Source organism: Oryza sativa, chromosome 9, assembly GCF_034140825.1.
Source record: "Oryza sativa Japonica Group chromosome 9, ASM3414082v1".
NCBI lineage: Eukaryota > Viridiplantae > Streptophyta > Magnoliopsida > Poales > Poaceae > Oryza > Oryza sativa.
The window spans coordinates 22,598,958-22,619,861 of NC_089043.1; the positions used below are offsets into that span (position 1 = coordinate 22,598,958).

Here is a 20,904-nt window from a genome sequence, read left to right on the forward strand (position 1 = left end):
CGTTGGAGTATTGTAGTCCCTATTCAGTACGCATCATCTCCGATTTATTTCTCACTCTGACCAATTATGCAGATAGGCGAAGAAAATCCAGCCCTTTGAACTACTTGTTGGCTTGATGACTGGTAGCCTGGTACTGTTGGATTGGAGTATCGAACAAGCATGCAAGCATTTCAATCAAAAGCATGGTGACATCAACGTGACGGTTCGGTACCTTCAATACTTCAAGCTGGAGTTTGAAAAGCTAAGCTTGCGATTTGATCATGTGTAGTAGACAAAAAAAAATGTCAGCATATGTACCGAAAGGCTATCTTAATTCTTGTCCCTTCCAAGACAAGGTGGACTTGACGTGCTTGAAGAAAAATCCACACAGTAAAAGATCAATATGGAACTCAAGAAATCGAAGTCTTCAGAAGCTCCAGAACTGGAGTCGGTCTTCGAAACCCGGTGACCGCTGCTGATGCTGCTGCTGCTCTTCTACGCATGCCGATGCCGTCGCCATCGCAAGGATCCGCACTAGGGAAAGTGGCCACCGCACACGCACCCGCACCCACCACCACCTTTGTCCCGTTTCTTCGCCGTGCAGCCCGTGCTCACCGGAACGAGTGAGAGAGAGAGAGAGCGAGCGCTGATTTTTTTCTTTTATTTTTTTTGAACTTTTTTAATTTTTAATTTTAAAAATAAACCTTTTCAAGAAAATTTGTAAGACATGAACCTTTTAAACATGCCAGCGGAACTGACGTAGCAAAGCAATACTATGAACCGATCTGGCTAACGTGACAACGTTATTTGCTCACGCTATCCTCACTAGCGTGGTAAGACAAAACCATAACGTCTGTTACATGACGTCTCCGTATTGTTTTGTCATGACAGAAGTGCTTAAAATAAAGTTCAGATTAAGTTTTGGAAGGATCTGTCCTTAAAATTTTAAAATAGAGAAAATCGAGAGAGAGAACTCGCGCGCGCGGCCGCTGCGTTTGGCGTACGTGCGCGGCTCGCCGGATGCCGAGAACCCGACGACGCGCACGCACGACGCTACGCTCCACCGGGAGCACGGCGACATCGCGCCGGTCAATTGGTGCGGCGCGCACACGCGCGCGTACCACCCGCGGGCGAGGTGCGCTTGACGCGAGCGATTTCCCGTGGCAACTGCACGTGCACGCATGCACGGATGCACGGGTGCAAGCTGCACGCACACGGCGCGGGTGGGGGCATGTGCGGTTGGTTGCTTGCGGCGGAGGAGGAGTGGCTTTAAAACTCGAAGTGTGCGCTGCTTTCTTTTGCGGTAGCTTCAAGGAGACGACGAGGGAGGAGTGACGACTTCAGATTCAGAGGGGGCACAGCACGTGGAAGTTTCTTGGAATGTTTGTTCAGTGCACATGTTACTATCTCCGTAGTTATATACTTAAACCGGTCAACATGGAACGGACAAAGCTTATAATAAATTAATAATTACGGGGAGAGCAAGAGTTTCTGTACGAGCCAAAAGAACTGTATATACTTTGTGAAACCCCGCGTGTTGCTGCGGGAGTTTAATATGATAACAAAAAGTAAAAACAATGTGTAAGATAGCTTAAACAACATAAACTTACATAAGTTGATGTGATTTAAATTTAAATAGTATATAAAATAATGGTTCAAATTTAAAAATAAGATGATTTGGCTTCACGAGAGAAGAAAAGGAGCAAGATAATTTAGACCATATATCTAAGGGCTAAAAAATTAAAATGATATGGCTTAATGAAAGAAAATAGAAATAACATTAACTAAGTGAGGATGAACTATATAGGTATATAGGATATTACAAAGAGTGATGGAGAGATATATTGAAATATTATGTGAATTATGTTCGATGATTTAACATGCTTCCATTTTACTAATATCTAAAATTTAATAAATTATAAAATTATAGATAATATAGTATGCTTGCATGATGATTATATGTAATAATTGTTAGTAGATGATGATGTAGTATTTTTGCATGCTAAGCTTTAATATTTAGTAGGTTATAACTTTATAGTAGAGAGGATTACCAGAATTCAGCCCGGCGAAAATGATAATTCAGAATTCAGAAACAATCAGGAAAGTACATGCATGAACCACCAACTGCCCAAATGTAGTACAGAGAAGTACAGTGGAAGAATTTTTGACAAGTCTTGATCCGTATGTATATGTACGAACAACTCAACACCTGTGAGCATGTATGCTTATATTTACAAAACAAAATTACATGCTTATTTTTGGGAGAAAACGGCAAAAAATTATGCCAACGTGTATGTTATGTAACAGTCACCTAGCAAAAGGAGGCCAAATTCTCTCATCTCGTGTGCTTTTATTCATCAATACAACTGGGCCTCCATTTATTGCCAATTCAATCTGTAATATAATCCTGAAAGAATGTGTAATTCTGTATAGTGGGAGGGGTGTCACAAAACTGATAGCTCTTCTGGTTGGTGCAAACACTCATGAGGATTTGCATAGAAGTAGTCTTCTTCCTTAGGTTTGTCAGGAATCATCTGCCTCCTTGATGGCGCGCCCATGCGGCTGCTATGCGACGCCTTCACAGCGGAGGAGAAATGGTTCCATCTCATTGTGCCGTTTTTGTACTGATCAACGAGCTCAACTATAAGCTTCCTATCTAGCAGTACAGTCTTCTTGAAGCCCAAGTATCTGTTCTCATAGGAACAAGAAAGAAAATCAATCCCGTTATCTAAAGAAAAGGAACAAGAAAGAATGATCCAATCAGAGGTTGAACGGGAAAGGAGATAAATGATTATTCAGAGTTTCGGAAACAATGTCAAGATTGCAGCGAACAGTTTCAGCTTACAGCGAACAGTTATCAAGATTGCAATGAATACGCATAGAGCATCCAGTTTAATGTCTAATTATTTCCACGATGTTGAGTGGAGCATTTCAGTGTATCATTAGGTGAGGGTTTGAGGACATCCTTCCATTGAAAGAAAGGGTTTGGATCATGCAGCATGATATGGGCTGCCATTTATAGAGGTAAGTGGTGGGGCCGTGGAGGTACTATATGTTTCAGAGTTTAATAACAAGAACTTCTGTTTTTGTTATACTACAGTATAATATAGTAGGAGGAATAGTGTAGGCTGGCAATTGTTTCTCAGGTGTTGTATGGCAAAAGTATTAAGCAAAATGTTACCAGGAGACAATTTATCAGCAGTAACAGAATTCTGACAAAATATCTGTAGTAGTGGAACTTGACAAAATTACCTGCGATGACCTTCAACAACTTTTGCCATATTACCATCATAAGTGGGGATAAAAATATCACTCTCCAAGGATACAATGTAATCTAATGCTGCCATCTGGGAGGAATGGTTCTGGAAAAACCTGAGATCTGAAGGCAATAATGTCTCTTTTCTCACCTGATCATCAACAATAAGGAATTAATTTTAGAAATATGGGACATGAAAAGAATGAAGTGCTAGTAAGCAATGGAGATGCTGAACTGACCACATTGGGATAAGCTGAGGTAAGGGCAGACATTCTTCTTTGCCCACCGTATATTTCACCAGCGGCAATGTATATTTGATAACTGCTATCAATGTCTAGTGCCTTTAATACCATTGCAGTCTCCTCCGGTGTTAATGGACAGAGCCCGTCGTTCCTCTTTGCATTTGAGTCAATCACCTTCTCTTTCCACCATGGGTAAGCATATCTTCCATTTCCCAACACAATCCATTTGTTAATACAGATGGCAAAAATAGTGCGAGAAAAATTTTAGGATGAAACTTATATACCTCATTCTTGTGAGCTCCTCAGCCTCCTCGTTGCTGCAACCATGTGTGCAACCAGAGAACGCGAGCATGTCCATTTCATATCGCAAGTGAAGAACCAGAAAAGGGCCATTACGACGAAGAATTCGAACCACACGCCTACCCAGCTCTTCTATCTCAGGGGTAAATCTCAATGCAGCAAAATTGACACGGCACCTCAATTTCTGAATCTCCATAGGTAGGCCATTATTTGCAAGGCGAGCATCAGTTTTGTTCAGATGAACGATCTTGTACTTCCTAATCAGTGGTAGAATCTGTTTTCCGCAAATAAACACTTACAATCCTCCCCTGATTTTTGCACATGATTTTCAGTTCATGATGAATACATCAACGAAAACGAGAGATTCACCAAACCTGATTTTGGTAATAAGATATATCAGACCAACTGACAGGTGGCATCGAGCGAACATATCCCAGTTCAACTCTTCTTTTCAGCCTTGGAGGCAGCTCTTTCAGTATCCGAACCTCGTCTCTCAATGATGATATGAAGTAATCCACATCAAATATATCCTTGAACTCACTGTAACAAAAGAACCAAAAGAGATGAATCAGGACCATTCTCAACTGAATTCTGGCAAGTGTCAACTGCATGAACAAGGCTCACCTAGGATCAGCCCAAAATGAAGTTTTGTCCAGTTCTGGGACGATAAGGGTGACGTTCAGGTATCTTGCAATCGTCACCATATCACATATCTGACACAAACAATCAAAATTCAGTACTTCCATTGACAGATTCAGATATACTGACTTGCAAAGCTGATGCATAATGTATTAGTAATGTATTCACAAACAGACATACAGCTGCTCGCATCTGGTTAAGCCCACCGTTGCAGGAGACCATCAGATAGCCATTGTTCTTGTAGATTCCTGGACATCGAATAAACTAAATCAAATAGAAGTCCATATTTCCATCAATAGCTTGAATGGTAGAGGCTCAAACAGAGTTAGAGTTAGCAGAACGCATGGAAGATATGAAACGATTATTGCAATCGATCAACCGGATTAGTCTGACATGAACTGATCGACTGAAACTAAATCACAACATGGATATGAACTGAATTGATCGCCAAACATTATCAGCAAGCTATACACAGAACTGATAAATCAACCTCCCAAATTGGAAACGAAATCATTTGTAATCCCCGATAATGAAGGGGAAGGGGAAAACATTTGCAGTAAATGCTGAAATATTCCTAACCAAACAGAGAAGGGAAGCCCAAAGCTCAAAAAATCAAAATCCAAAGAAGTAAAGGAAAGCGACGCCACGATCGACTTACTCTTCGGCGGGAGCGCCGCCACCGCCGCTTCCGATGCTGATGATTCTGCCCTCTCGCCGCGCGCCGCTGCCGCTGCCGATGCTGATGCAGCCGCCCTCTCGCTGCCCGCGGCGGCAACCGCCTCGAACCGGCGCTCTACGACGATCAGCGGCTGGGTGAGGCAGCCCGACCACCTCCCGAGCTCCCGCGACGTCGCGAGCAGCAGCGCGCAGCACAGCCAGAGCACCACGGTGGTGCTCGCCCGCGCCGCCCACACCTTCGCCCGCGCCGCCTCCCGCGCCTTCTCGGCCGCCGCCGCCGCCTTCACCCCGCCCCTGCGCATCTCATCCGAAGGCGCGCGCCGCCGCCCAAACAGCCGCACGCGCAGCACAGCACAGCACCCGGAAGGTCCTCGCACGCCGCGGTCTTGCGTGATCAAAGCTCTCTCTCTCTCTCTCTCTCTCTCTCTCTCTCTCTCTCTCCCTCTCTTTGCTATGGGCTCCTCCTCGCGTGCTTATCGCCTTCCTGTTGCTCGGCTCGCCGCCAAGCCAGGGTGGGCGCGGCGATGGCGACGGCTGCGTCGGCGGCGGCGGTGGCGGCCACCGGCGGCGAGGCGAGGCGAGGAGGAGGCGCGTGTCAAGACGTGCCGCGTGGTGGCCGCGGCCAGGTTGGCATATTATTTGTACACACACGGCGACACGGCGCTGTTCGAACAGCAAGAGAACCAGCCAAGTAGCCAACCCGTGCTGTGTGGACATGGTCCATAGACCAGAAGAATTCTGGTTAGTGGGCCCACATGGTCAGTGGGTGAATTGTAGGATACCAGTACTCGGGTTGGTTCATGGAGGGGTTCGAGTTTTGACTTCCGCACCAGCACTGTGGACCTCGTGATACTACTAACTCCGTCCCATAAGGATTTTGACGTTTTGATTGTACTATTCCCTCCGTTCTAAAATAAGTACAGTTTTACACTATTCATATTCAATGTTTGACCGTTCGTCTTATTTGAAATTTTTTTATTATTAGTATTTTTATTGCTATTAGATGATAAAACATAAATAGTACTTTATGTGTGACTAAATATTTTTAAATTTTTCGCAAATTTTTCAAATAAAACGGACGGTCAAACGTTGGGCACGGATATCCACGGCTGCACTTATTTTAGAACAGAGGTAGTATTTGATTATTCATCTTATTAAAAAAATTTAGAATTATTATTTATTTTATTTATGACTTACTTTATTATTCAAAACACTTTAAGCACAACTTTTATATTTGCACAATTTTTTAAATAAAATAAGTGGTCAAACGTTATACTAAGAAAATAGTAAATATCCCTTATATCAAGGGACGGAGGTAGTAGTACTTTGAAAACACTGACATGTGGGGCCAATACTAGATCCCTGGCCCCACATTTCAGTGGTTTTGCTTGGTTAAAAGGATTCTCAAATGGGGAGAGGAACTTGGCGCCGAAACTCTCATCCTAACTGGAAACTAATCAAACTATGGAGAAGGAAGAAACGTTCCTATCGGAAACAAGCTTCCACGACAAGGTTTTATTATTATTATTATTCTACTTTTCTAGAAGGATAAGCCGGTTTTTAGATGGAAAAGTCTAGCCCGAAGGAAATTCCTGCTAATTTGGTTGATAACAATAAGTATAGTTATTTTGGTAGAAGTAATGATGGTATTATTGTATAGTTATGGGTGCATGATTCTCGGGTCCTGGTGTCCACGAATTTCAGCGAGGCTAGGAATTTACAGTTGATTTTTATCTCTTTGAGAATGTGTTAATGTGCACATTCATGAATTACTTTAATCGGTGTATAATGATTTGAGAATGTGTTGAGGTGCACATTCATGAATTACTTTAATCAGTGTACAATGATTTGGGAATGTGTTAAGGTGCACATTCATGAATTACTTTAATCAGTATATAATGATGTATGTGCATATGGGTATTTCATGTAATTGGAAAAAAATATTACCTCCGTTTTTTAATAGATGACGCCGTTGACTTTTTCTCACATGTTTGACCATTCGTCTTATTCAAAAACTTTATATAAATGTATAAGATATAAATCACACTTAAAGTACTATGGGTGATAAAACAACTCATAATAAAAATGTTGTTTTTAAATAAGATGAATGGTCAAACATGTAAGAAAAAAATCAACGGCGTCATCTATTAAAAAACGGAGGGAGTAAATAGCTATTTTAGTTTGCGATTTATATTTGTCGAGATTTTGTTAGATTAGTCTACCGTTCAAACCATCGTTCCAAGCTTTGAACGCCATAGATTCGGCATACAAGTAGTACTCACAGAAAAAAAAGAGAGATTGGTGTTAGAAAACTCTGAAACTGCCTTGCACAATGCATTAAACGCTGATATTACCAGAAGATTTATTATGGAGACATCGAGACGCGTACTCCAAATCCACGATAACAATCGCATGGCATACACCAGCCAACACGGCGTCTTTCACCGAGCAAAACGGTGGCCTACAATGCCATGACAACTACTACACCCATGAGACGGAAGAAGGCGCGCACGAGAAGCAAAGTAGCTTATCCCAATCAGAACCATGCAATCAAAATGGTACACACTTCAAATTGTTTACACATCCAATCTACGAAAGTTACGTGTCCTCTGAACTCAAACCAAGCGTATCGATTCTCTGATTTAAGAAAAATCAAGTGTGTCTCCTTCGACCTGTGCAGCTAACGGAGGAGCCAGACAAGCTTCTTGGCGGTGGGAGAACTTGGGGCAGTACTCCTCCCGTTCGGCTTATCGTGTCCTCTTCTTCGGAAGAACTCGCTTCCAACACGCGCCGATTTGGAAATCTTTCGCGCCCCCTCGGTGCCGTTACTTCCTTTGGCTGGTCGCGTTGAACCGTTGTTGGACGGCGGACCACCTCTAAAGTCGTGGATTGCCTCACCCGGACCGCTGCCCACTCTGTGATCAAGGTCCCGAAACAATTGATCATCTCTTGGTCGCTTGCCCGGAATCGCGGCAACTTTGGTGGATCGCTCTTAGTGTTATCGGCCATGCCGAATGCCTCCCGCTCAATGAGCGGTCCTTCCACGGCTGGTTGTGTGACAGCCGCAAGAAGTTGACCAAGGATCATCGCCGGGGTTTCGACACCATCGCCACGCTGGCAGCTTGGACAATTTGGAAGGAAAGAAACAATCGGGTCTTTAACCAAGAAAGCAGAACCTAACCGGAGATCACTAGGGCGATGTCAGGGGAAGCGGACCTTTGGCGGATGGCTAGGGTAGCCATTCCGGTCATGGTAGTTCCTTCATTTGTTCACGGGTCGCCAAATTCCTTAGGAGATTAGGATTTATGTTTTTTCCCCCTTCTGTACCCTGTACCCTGTCCCCTTCTCTTTTAAATTGTTTGGCCCTCCTGTAATTACATTTACTCCTCCTTAATACAAAAATGGGCGTCTTGCGTATTCCCGAAAAAATCAAGTGTGCCAATCATGGCTATTGGATACATGCAAGACAAATCATGAAATCGAAAACCAAAGTGAAACACGGAGTAGATCAGCACTAGAAAAAAAAATGGAAGCAATCAGAGGCCATTCATCGCATTTTCCAACAAGGCCATGATGGCGCAAGCGTGGAGGTGTGGAACCCATGGAGAAACACGCCTGGTCGAGTACTGCATGAGAAATTTTGCAGATAGAAAAGAGTGATCTCATGTCGAAATTGGCTTGCTTCTCGAAATACTTCGATTTAGATTTGGAGTAGTTGCCTTAAGAGGCTAAAGCACCTGCACCTGCAAGCAATCAAGGAGTCAGAAAACTCAGCAGCTGCTGCCTGGCCCTGGCACATGAAAATGGTGTGGACCGAGTGACAGAATGGTATGGAAATAGCTAAAGCTCGTGTTACCACTTGCCAGACAAAAAGGGCTAAGTAAATGGAATGATCTGAACATTTGGATTTGTTTTAACTGTATATTAGTTGTTTATATCACTGATCCATACGCACCAACACCTAATTTTAGATAAGTGCACCGTGCACTACAAGTCTTAATAATTTACATCGCTATAGAAAACTAAATCTTTAACAAGGATAAGATCAGAGAAATGTGCTCAGTACGTTTTAACAAGTCATATGAAGTAGCTGGATAGGCCATGTGTATCTCGCAGATATGGACTACATCACAAAATGTACATATGAGTGTTACATGCAATCTGATGACGCCTCAAGGAAGCTTGTTAAAAGATGGTTTCATTCAGATGAGCAAAAAATAAGAAAGGAACAGACAATAGCCTGATATATCATGCAGAAGTCAAAAGTGACATCCACTCTCTACTTTTTTGCGGGGGCTCAAGTAGCTCTGTATTTAGCACCATCAACATCACCTATCATGTTGGAAGGTCAACTTGGTCATAATTCATCATGAATTGGTGATGGATCTCCTTCGAAGAAATCAATTTGATGTAACCAATAGTGCTTTAGCATAACATTTATTGTGAGAAAGGCTAGATAATCAGAATACAAGATACCAGATATTTTCAACCGCTGTAGTAACATTTTATTGATGCTACTACCGCAGATAGTGCAGGCTACTGACCTTTGATAGCGGAGCAGTTGATCTCCTGTCTTAAGAAAAACACGTGCTACCCTGAGAGCACAAGATAACAATCTGCTCATCTCACCTAACAGTCTGCGATGCAGAAAATTACAAAAGCACATGCTCTTCAACTAATAAAGGACTATGAGCTGCCAGATCTTACCACAATGTAATCAGTTTCTGCAGTCATATGTCACACTTGCACAAAACATTGAAGCGTAGAAAGCCCTGAAAACTATCACACTATTTTGCAGCTGTCATTGTCATCCAACCCCAAGGCTTTCATGAGAAATGCATACTCAAAAGCTGTCTCATCGCAATGCATGAAGCGTCCACCCTCACCAAAATGACCACTTTGCATATTAGTTTTGAGAATGACAGACCAGGAACAGGATTGGCATGTAATATCTCTCACTTTTGAAACCCATTTAGCAGCTTCCCAGACTCCTACCCTGAAAGTAAAAGAAAATGAGAAATTCAAGGATTTACGAGAAAATTAATAGTGATTTGAGCTGAAAGGAGAAATAATAGAAAAGATGAGCTGGCAGTCAAATGCAGAACAAGCTTGATCCAAAGTGTACGGAAATGAATCTCAAGAGTAGCAAATGGAGTAGAGCAAAACCTTGTATCATTAAATGAGGCAGTTACCAGAACCGGTGGGTAGCATATGTCAGGAGATAAATTGTCATAAGGAGAATAACTACGAATAGTATCAAATTCAGTGGAGATATTAGGGTCACCAAATTCTTCATAATCCAAGATGGTTAGAGGCAAAGTAGAATCCATCATTGTATTGCAGATATCAAGAAAAGGGACCTGTTTACAAAATCATGTTACTAATAATGTATGAAAGACCAGACACATAATTTACTAGCAGAAATGAACATCGTAGAGACAATAAAGGCATAATGAAATTCCATTACCGCTTGAATTATTTACTGTAGTCCAGGAATTTTCTTCTCTTTTGAGTAGCAATGTATTGACACATTAGAAGATGATGTCAAAGATTTACCTTTAGAACTGCAGCAGAAAATAAATCCGGCAGCATATTGATGACTGCACCAACCAACAGGCCACCAGCACTGCAACCTATAGCACAAAGTCTATTTTTGTGAACAAATCCTTCCTTGATGAGATGTGTACCACATGCAGCAAAATCTTTGATAGAATTTATCTTGTTAGCTTTGGTGCCTGCAAGATGCCATGATGAATCCCCACCACCCCTGCACGATTAAGCTCAAGAACCACAATCAGCATGCAACACAAAAATTGCAGTTTCCAATTAAAAAGGTATTACATTACTTTGCTTTAATAAAGAATATCAAAAACAAAATGAATTAAAACAACTACATTATTCTGTTGTGGCAGCTAGGATCATTCTACATGCAACTTTTCAGCTCAAACTCCATGCAGACCATTCAAAGTTCTGTACCTTGTAACTCCACTGGATTAAAAGGAAAATAAAAACTAGAACTAGAAGACTCTAAATAGGCAGTTTTCATAATTCTGGTAGGTTACTCTTGAGCCCTTGACTCCTTTCTCCCTCGAGAGAGGGATCACCGAATGTCCAAACCTACTATATTGATAGGAATAAGAAAGCTGGGATTCCTTGCACAAGAATAAACAATGCCTGAAATCCCGATTCATCAAATGAAAAGGCACAGCTCAAAATGTAGCAACAGGGCAAAAGGACAAAATAGGAAATACTGAAAGATGATGGAAAGTGCAGATATGTAAGCTTAATAGAAACTATACCTAACGTCTGCAAATGCGACAACCCAACCTCGAGCAAGCAGACTTAACCTATCAGAACACCAGCTCTTGTCCAGATCTTCTCCATAAGCTCCATATCCATACAAGACGCCAGGTGATTCTCCACGACGATGTGCTTCCCGTGAATACAGGATCACTAAAGGTACTGAGACACCATCGTGTGAAATAACTTGGACCCTTTCACAAGAAAATAGCTTGGATAGATCACTCCAACTCTGTGAGTCTTCAATAAGCTGAAGGTTTTGTTGGATGCCTGTAATATTGGATTGCAGCCCAACTGTGCATAGATTTGAGGAAAGGCCAGTTACTTCCTCTTGGTGAAGGATTGCAAATGTCCTCATTCTCATGTTATAGTCCACTGTTAAGTCTGGAAGCTACAGTAAGAAAATTAAAGATTATGGAAACAAAATTTATCTCTGGCTTCAGTTATCCATCGCTTGCATTGTAACATCAACTTGCTCAATTAACACAATAAGTATTGCAAGTAGACAGAATTTATTGTGAAACTCTTTTTCTTTTAATATTTTGGGTTGTATGGTTAGTGCCATTGTGTGACACTACGTGAACATAAAGAGATAGCCCATGTCTGAATGTGCACAACAGAATTTCATGGGATCTACAATATAAACTGCAGCATCAAATCCTGGACAGCAAGTCATCAAGAAAACAAGAGGTAACATAGGCATGGAATAAAGAATCTCCATTCATGCAGAAAGTATAACAAAGTAAGGGCAGGAATGACTTACCACTGGTGATGACAAAACCAGACGATAAGTAGATGACATGAAGTCATTGTTGGATCCAGGAACAATGCTGCATAAGTCTGACGGTACAGGGAAAAACCATGGATCAAGATCATCAAGTTCCTTTTGCTCCTACAAATCACATTAGTAACAGTATCAAATATTTGAACATAATAAAACAATCAAAGAGCATAATAGAACAAATCTAACATTGAAAATCAAAGTACTTGTCAGCTAGAAGACTAGAAGTGCGTTAGATGAAGCTACATGGTCCTAGATGATTCATTGCATTCAACAAGCAGGTCTTTCAGTGAGCTAAATCATTAAAATGTTATGGTCCAAAAACAAAGTTGCCTATTAAATGTCTTGCTCACCTCAGTACAAGCAAATTGTATAACAAATTTAACAAGAGCTGAGCCAAAGAATATACCTGAAAGTCAACATCAATTGGCAAATTGATGGAGCAAATAAGAGGAAGACCGCTTTTTCGAATAAATAGAACTAATTGTTCATGAAAAATGTCCATATCCTGAAAGGTATAATATGATCCAGGGAGTGCAACAACCTAGAAACAGCCATTGAAACACCAAAATTTAAAAAGTAAGGACTCTGATTTCTCGCGATATTAGAATCAATCTTTACGAGCCAGGAAATGAAATACCCATGATACAGATTATTAGATTAGTGCATTAAACTAAACTTGTACATTTCACAGGATCGGCTTTCATTGGCATCATTAGACGGAAAGAAGAGCTAGTAATCATTGCTCTACTTGCTGCTTTAATGTATGTACTCCAATCAACGCAGCAGATTTTCAAAGTGTGGTGGGGACAATTCCTTAAATTTGACTTTCTTCATCAGATTTGCAATGTGGACAGGTGATTCCCCCCCCCCCACTCTTTCCCTACAAACACATACACGCACGCATGTAAGGCCAGGCAGAGACAGAGAGAGAGATAGACCTGCCATTTATCCATTTCTGACTTTTCAGCTCTGCACCTGGCCAGGTAGTAACCACCATTTGCTGTTTCAGTACCTTCTAAGGGTGCATTAGTAAGGATGTAGAAAAACCCATTATGATGCTCCAGAAAGTACTGCACTTTGTCAGAACGTTTCTGTACGGGCCATAAGCCACCTCTTACATGACCAGACTCCATCACGTACACCTGCAATGACATGACCACATGAGAAGAAATAAGAGTAAAAGAGAAACAAAGTGGCGTGAAGGTGGCAAAATGCATTTTAGATGAAAAGAGCTGAAAAAGAAACCTTCCTCGGATGATGTCCTAGTGTTTGAATTGATAGTGACATACTTGAAATCTTTTGTGCTTGTGATATCCACACAACAGTTTATATCTTTCTCCATGAAAACCAAAAAACCTGCCTGATCTGATTGCAGATCTTTACAGAGAACCCTATAACATGCAAACATATCAAAAACATCAAACGTATCCTTACAAGTTTCATAAGCTTATCAGACATTGATTTTTGCAGGAAAGGGAAATTACTGATTAGGTCGTAGAGTCTCATCACAGACTGTGTAAAATAAGTTGTCGCTGTTGCGAGACCATGCTAAGCTAACTATTCCCTTGTGGGGTGAACAAAAAATGGTGTTTGTCGACTGAATATCTTTCACTTCTAAGGAAAAGAACTCATCCCCAGATATATCAAGAGTATATGCGAGAAACCTATGATCAGGAGAGATTCGACAACTCCCGATGTGCACATAACCTGCATAAGTTTCAAGACCAAATGATGAACTTTTCATATCTAGGTAAATAAATAATCCTTACTATGATGATTAGTAATGAGTAGCTTAATTTGTTAAGCATGCAGAGTCCAGACAATACTGCATAAATATAGCACACACCAAATTTTTCTGCAATCTCATTCCAGTCAAGCAACACCTGCTCCTTTTTTGAACCAGAAATGAAATCAAGGGCAGCTCTTGCTAGACCACCAGAAGACCTCAATCTTCTGGATAAAACTGGGTATTCCTTACCCTCTGGAACATACTGGTAATATAACCTGGATCCACAGAGCAAGTTATGTTATAATTCTGGATTTACAGTATGAAATGCTCAATTCAAATAAGAACAGTATATTAAATGGTATCATTTAACTTGATATAAAAATATTGCAGCAACAAAACATAATATAAAGCTCTTTGGTTTCCTGTCTTATATTTGAACTTGTTTCCAACCATAGACATATACACAGAATGTGATATCTCCAAGAAAACTAGGCCTGATCAAACCAATAAAAACATGTCCTCACTAGCATGTAAAATTTCGATTTGCAACGCAGCCTTCCATCTGACATAATCAAAAGAGCCAAAAATGGAAGCGCATTTCAGTGGTGCAAAGGCAAGTAAAACAATCTCAGTATATTACACTACAAGGATTGGAAAACCAACCGTAACGTTACACTGGAACAGTTAACTCATTTAAGCACACAAAAGCAAAAGGCAATAATAAAACAGATCGCTCCTGAGTGTCCTTCAAAATAACTCTACATCCCAATGCAGCCAAGCCAGTCAATATCTGGCTTAGCTATGCAAAAAATGAAATAGATGCATAAATCTCAACACTACAGAAGCAGCCAGAGGTTTGTGAAACTACAGCAACTGCTATTCATGTAGACTTACGAGTGTTTCCATCACAGAATCAGCCTCACTCCTAGGTCCAAACGAATCCGCAAAGCTAACACCATAGAATCATCCCAAATGCGTAAACCTCAAAACTACAAAATCAAAAGTTTGTGAAACTACAGTAACTGCTACTATTCCCGTAGATTTGTGCATTGTGTTGTGTTTACATCACTGAAGCAGCTTCACAATCACAGGCCATAGCTAAATTAGGTATAGCGGCGATACAGTTCCAATCCACACAGTGCGTGCGTGACCAAACTACAGTACCAAACGGAATGGAGCAATACGAACCAGGGGCCCCAGGGCTGAGGCGGGGAGGCGGCGGAAGGGGGCAGCCGCGCGCGCATCTCGGCCGCGAGGCGCGCGCGGAGGCCGCCGCCGCCCTCGCCGGCGGAGTCGACGAAGGCGTCCGCGTAGGCGTTCTCGGCCTCGAGGAGCGCCGCGAGGTCGGGGTCGGAGGTGTCGCGCATCCAGTGGTAGGGGTCGCTCCACGACCTCCCGTGCGCCGACGCCGTGAAGGGGACCTTCTTCGCCACCGGCGGCGGGAGCGGGAGCGGGGCGGGGCTCGGATGCTGCGGCGGCTGCGTGGGGTGGCCGCGGCGGCAGGAAGTGGAGAAGAGGCGGAGGACGGCGGGGAGGTGGTGGCGCCGGCGGAGCATCGCGCCGGCGCGGCCGCGGGTCGACGGTTTTTCGGTTTTGCGCTGTTTGCTCGTTGTGAGTAGAATGGGTTTGGTGCAGAAGAGGGTTTTTGACGGGTTTATTAGGCATATCCTTTTGGAATGGATAAATTTCAAACGAATTTCTGTGTAGCTGTGCTAAATTATAAAATCTTCTTTTCAGATAGCTTTTTAGTGTATAGTGGAGTAGTTATTTAATTAATTGTCTAATAATTCGATACGGATGTTCTTGTTTGTAAATGATTTGATAATCTAAGACATTTTGTAAATATTCATAAACGGTTTTTTCCCTAATTTTTGAAAAATATCTTTAGTTATAAATCAAAATATGGTTCAGTAATAACATTCGTTGGGAGAAAAACACGAGCTAACATGGTTGATACAAGCCTTGTTTAGTTCGCGGAAAGAAAATTTTTTGGTGTCACATCGGATGTTTGACCGGATGTCCGAAGGGGTTTTTTACACGAATAAAAAAACTAATTTCATAACTCGCCTGGAAACCGCGAGACGAATTTGTTGAGCCTAATTAATTCATCATTAGCACATGTAGGTTACTGTAGCACTTATGGCTAATTATGGACTAATTAGGCTCAAAAGATTCGTCTTGCGATTTCCCCTCACTGTGCAATTAGTTTTTATTTTTATCTATATTTAATGCTCCATGCATTTATCCAAAGATTCGATGGGATGTTTTTGGGAAAAAAAATTGGGGAACTAAACAAGGCCACATATGTATTGAGTTCGCTAACATACAAATATAACTCGTTTTTCCTATTTTAATTGTTAGTTATACCTACCTGAAATCCATATGTCTGACATAATATATTAGGTACATTTAACTGTCACTCTTAAAAGAACTTCACTATCAAGGTCTGCGAAAATACCATTTAACGTTAACGTGATGGAACTCGTAGATCCTAACAATTGGGAGCCATGATATAGCCATCTATTGTTCCATACTCATTTCCTTGACATTTGACATGATTTACTTTAAATATGTCTTAAAATATAAATTTGTATTTATATATTATAGTTTAGACGGGTTGAGTTGGTATAAAAAAACTACATCCAATATCATAAAAACATTGTTCAGCTACAACATTAAAATGGTGTGATTTTCATACAAACGGTTTATGGTTTGCGAAGATCTAATTTGCATGTTTGGTTGCACGGCATAGCAAATGCTATGATAAGTTCATGTTCTAATTTGAAGGTGTAAATAAATAACCCATTCTTTTTAGCTTATAGGCTTATGAACTATGTATATAACTAACGAGTCACGGTTTTCCTGAAAACTTTAATAAGCACTTGTTAGCTAATTCCGCACTCTTATATTTTCTTATTTATCTATTTTTTTCAATCATGTGTTTTAAAGAGTCCACCTATGGGTCCGTTTATTTCCCAAACAAAATTTGTCACGCTGTTACATCGAATACTTGGACACATGCATAAAGTATTAAATATAAAATAAACCACTTACACAGTTCGTCAGGAAATTGCTTGACGAATCTTTTAAGTCTAATTGCCCATGATTTGATAATGTGGTGCTACAATAAACATTTACTGATGACGGATTAATTAGGCTTAATAAATTTATCTCATAGTTTTTTTAACGGAATTTATAATTTGTATTGTACTTTAAATATATGTCCGTATATTCGATGTGACATGTAGGAGTAAATTTTTTTACCAACTAAACAGGTCCTGAGAACTCAGACGCTATGACGAAACATTAAAACAGAGGGGATGTATCGTGTACAGTAGTATTTCGTACAGTGACGAGTACTTCGCGAGTACGTGTAGTACGGCCCGCGTGCAGTGGATTTCGCCTGCCCAGTGTGGTCTGATCGAAGACCTGCTTCCGCATGCCGCGTGCCTTGCAATGCATGGAGATGGAGTCCTCCGTATGGGGTATGGCCGAAACAGCCGTTGTTTCCTCGCAATAACGTTCTGCGCATGTTCCGTCGTCGTTGTGATCGATACACGCCGTACCGCGAGTCTGCGACGCGCCGCGCGGGAGAGAGAAACAAATAAGACACACGACTCACGAACACGTCGAGAACGAAGCTGACGACGACGACGATCCGAGCCGCCGTGCCGTGGCGGTGGCGGTGGCCATCTCCCACACGCAGCGTGGATGGCAAAGAGTCCCATGTCTCCACCCATATGGCTCCCACGATCCCGTCACGTGGCTCCACCAACCCCAACCTCACACGCCTAAGGCCTAATTTACTTACAATTTTTTTCTTCAAATTTCTAACTTTTTCATCACATAAAAAAAATTTACACACAAAAACTTTTAATTTTTTTATCACATCGTTTCAGTTTTAATTAAACTTTTAATTTTAACGTGAACTAAAAACACCTTAACTCGGGGGACCCACGCACACGCCTCGCTCGCACCGGCACACCGCAGATGCACGCACCAAGATGCACGGCACAGGCTGCAGTGCAGCCGTTCGTCACGTCCACCAGCCAGAGGAGCCGAGTCGTCGTGGCGTTTCGCACCCGAGCAGCCGCGCATCCGTCCGTGCCGGCGGTGCCCGGGCGGGCCCCCCATCAAGGCGGAGAGCATCGCCATACTACTATACGACACGAGAGAGATAAGGGTCATGGTTAGTTCCGACTTTTCCGTCACATCAAACTTTTCTACACACAAACTTTCAACTTTTCTGTCACATCATTCTAATTTCTTCAAACTTCCAATTTTACTGTGGAACTAAACACAACCAAGATTTGGTTAGGAAGCTTAAAATTCTACTCCCCCCGTCCCAAAATGTTGTTGTAATGGGATTTGACCCATCCTAAAGCAACGAATCTAGACAACTCTATCTAAATTCGTTGTTCAAATTTAGATTTTAGGACGGATGAAGTAAGAAACATTTAGGCTACGTTCGGTTGCAGGGGTTCCCAACCCCTCTCCCTTATTTTCCGCGCGCACGCTTTCCAAACCGCTAAACGTTGTGTTTTTTTTAAAAAAAAATTATGTACGAAAGTTGCTTAAAAATTATATTAATCTATTTTTTAAAAAATAGCTAAAACTTAATTAATCGCGCGTTAAACGCTGCTTCATTTTACGTGCCGGGAAATAAGGGTTCCTAACCCTCACTCCCAAACACAGCTTAGTTGAGAGCAAGTTTAATAGTGTAGCCCACTACTGCTCCAATTCATCTATAGCCAATTTAATACTCAATTCATACGATAGTTGCTTACTACACTATTAATATATGGTCTCACCTGTCATACACACATTACGTCTTGGAGTCCGTGCTGCAGTTGGCTACAGATCTGTAGCCCGCTGCTCTTCTCTCTACTCATTTATCTGCTTAAAATATGTTTGCAGCTGGCTTATAGTTATACCTGCTCTGATAGCCAGTGTTTTTCAATTAAAACAACTAGATTATTCGGTTTCTAACTTTTAATTTATTTTCTAAATTCTACCACTACAATATTTAAAAATACTAAAAATTAAACTGTTTACGAGAGCTTTTATTCTACTAGAAGAAAACTCCCTGAACAGGTGTAGGGAGTCCCACGGTAACATCCGAGTGGGGTAGGTCACGTTGGCACGTAGCGGCTGGGTCCATCCATGTCCATGAGGCAGTTGGGGGACTTGGGGTACGAGACGGACGGACGCGTACGGCACCGCCCCCCCTCTGGAAGGACAGAAACCTCGGCGTCCGCGCGGTGGTAAGTCTCCTCGTCCTAGCCGCCTAGTAGGAGTAGTAGTAGTAGGCCGCGTTACTCGTTCGTCGTACACCCGTACAGTCTACTTGCCCCCCCCGTGTCGCAACTCGCAACTGTGGCGCACGCACGCACGCCTACCGGCTCCGCTGTTCACACCCCCCGCACGTAAACCCGCGACGCCGTCACGACTCACGATGGTGAAAACACACCGTAGAAATGGCCGAGACGCGACGCGACGCGACCTGCTCCCTCCACCGACTCCCGTGGCAGCGGTCGCCTTAAGAGCGGGAGCGGCTACACGGCTACGAGGACGAACACCTCGCCTGCACTGCACCGACGAGAGAGCGCGCGCGCGTGTTCGTCCGAGCTTTTCTGCGGGCGCGCATGCAGGAGGCGGGGCGACGGCCGGCGCCGCAGTTCGCGGGCGTGGACCTCCGCCGGCCGAAGGGGTACCCGGCGGCGGCGCAGCTGACGCCGGCGGCGGAGGAGGCGGCAGCCGGCGTGGGCGACCCGTGCCCGCGGTGCGAGTCGCGGGACACCAAGTTCTGCTACTACAACAACTACAACACGTCGCAGCCGCGGCACTTCTGCAAGTCGTGCCGCCGCTACTGGACCAAGGGCGGCTCCCTCCGCAACGTCCCCGTCGGCGGCGGCTCCCGCAAGAGCTCGACTTCCTCCTCCTCCGCCGCCGCCGCCGCCGCCTCATCGTCGTCGTCGCCTTCTTCGCCAGCCAAGAGCCCCAAGCGCTCCAAGAACTCCAAGCGCCGCCGCGTCTCTCCGCCCCCTCCTCAGCCCGTGCCTGCGCCGCCGCCGCCCACCACCGCCGACGCTGCCGACGTAGCCGCACCGACGGCACCAGAAGCCACAACCAAGAAAGCCCCGGAAGACCTCACCGCGGCGGCAGCGACACAGCCGGCGGTGGCGCTCGGGCTCGGCGTCGCCGACGGCGGCGGCGGCGGGAAGGAGCACCTGGACACGAGCCCGTTCGAGTGGCCGTCGGGCTGCGACCTCGGGCCGTACTGGCCAACCGGCGTGTTCGCCGACACCGATCCATCACTGTTCCTTAACCTGCCATGACAAGCCTCTCCCGGACGAACGAGAGGATGGTTAGCAAAAAACTTCCAAGTTTTATCGATCAAGTTCTTGATTTCACCTCTGCTCCATCTCAGTTTCATCAGATTCTAGTTTATTTTCCAATCCAAATGCTAACTTAGGAGGAAGATGAACGAACTATGTAATTATTAAATCTGAGCTACAAGATTTATTATCACTTAAGTTTGCAAGGATAATTATCTCCGATGTATGTGTGAATTTGTTATTGTATTAAAGTCGGCGATATCACCCATCACACGACATGAAATCATCAAGTACTAGTACTACTAGATAAGATGACGAGATAAGCTTAGACGAAATGACTCGAGTTATCGATCGGCAATGGAGAGCATGGGGGATCTGTTCGTTCGGTTAGACGTCGGCGTCGCGGGGAGAGAGAGAGAGGGCTTTAAATTGCGGGGCGGCGTGGCGCCGAGGCCGACGGCGACGCGCGCGCGGCGGGGGGGGGGGGGGGGGGGGGGGCGGGGCCCGGGCGTGATTCCGACGGCGACGGAGGTGCGGGCGGTGTCATGGTCAGGTCGATTCGTCGTCGTCGTCTCGTCCGTTCCGCGCCCGTGTGGCGCGACGTGCGCGCGGTGGGGGCGGCACCGCATCGCCGTGTGAGGACGGCGACGTGGCGCGGG

The 20,904-nt window shown here is 43.6% G+C and overlaps 3 protein-coding genes across 3 annotated transcripts; 1 reads left to right on the forward strand and 2 right to left on the reverse strand.

Moving 5' to 3' along the window:
• Positions 1–2,127: 2,127 nt before the first annotated feature.
• LOC9269670 (rhamnogalacturonan I rhamnosyltransferase 1) lies at positions 2,128–5,705 on the reverse strand. The gene is made up of 8 exons (XM_015795747.3): positions 5,075–5,705; positions 4,597–4,664; positions 4,402–4,490; positions 4,152–4,317; positions 3,762–4,051; positions 3,475–3,679; positions 3,232–3,386; positions 2,128–2,667 (listed from the first exon to the last, which is right to left on the reverse strand). Exons 1-8 carry the CDS (start codon positions 5,394–5,396, stop codon positions 2,424–2,426), a joined length of 1,539 nt encoding a protein of 512 aa, XP_015651233.1. The 5' UTR covers positions 5,397–5,705; the 3' UTR covers positions 2,128–2,423.
• A 2,779-nt stretch (positions 5,706–8,484) lies between these two features.
• Positions 8,485–15,535, reverse strand: LOC4347361 (uncharacterized). The gene is made up of 11 exons (XM_066304185.1): positions 15,096–15,535; positions 14,025–14,182; positions 13,663–13,885; positions 13,427–13,569; positions 13,117–13,319; positions 12,585–12,719; positions 12,158–12,286; positions 11,394–11,785; positions 10,651–10,861; positions 10,261–10,454; positions 8,485–10,090 (listed from the first exon to the last, which is right to left on the reverse strand). Exons 1-11 carry the CDS (start codon positions 15,461–15,463, stop codon positions 9,877–9,879), a joined length of 2,370 nt encoding a protein of 789 aa, XP_066160282.1. The 5' UTR covers positions 15,464–15,535; the 3' UTR covers positions 8,485–9,876.
• Positions 15,536–19,480: 3,945 nt separating this feature from the next.
• Positions 19,481–20,516, forward strand: LOC9268074 (dof zinc finger protein MNB1A). The gene has a single exon (XM_015755433.3). It carries the CDS (start codon positions 19,553–19,555, stop codon positions 20,243–20,245), a length of 693 nt encoding a protein of 230 aa, XP_015610919.1. The 5' UTR covers positions 19,481–19,552; the 3' UTR covers positions 20,246–20,516.
• The last annotated feature ends 388 nt before the right edge of the window (positions 20,517–20,904 follow it).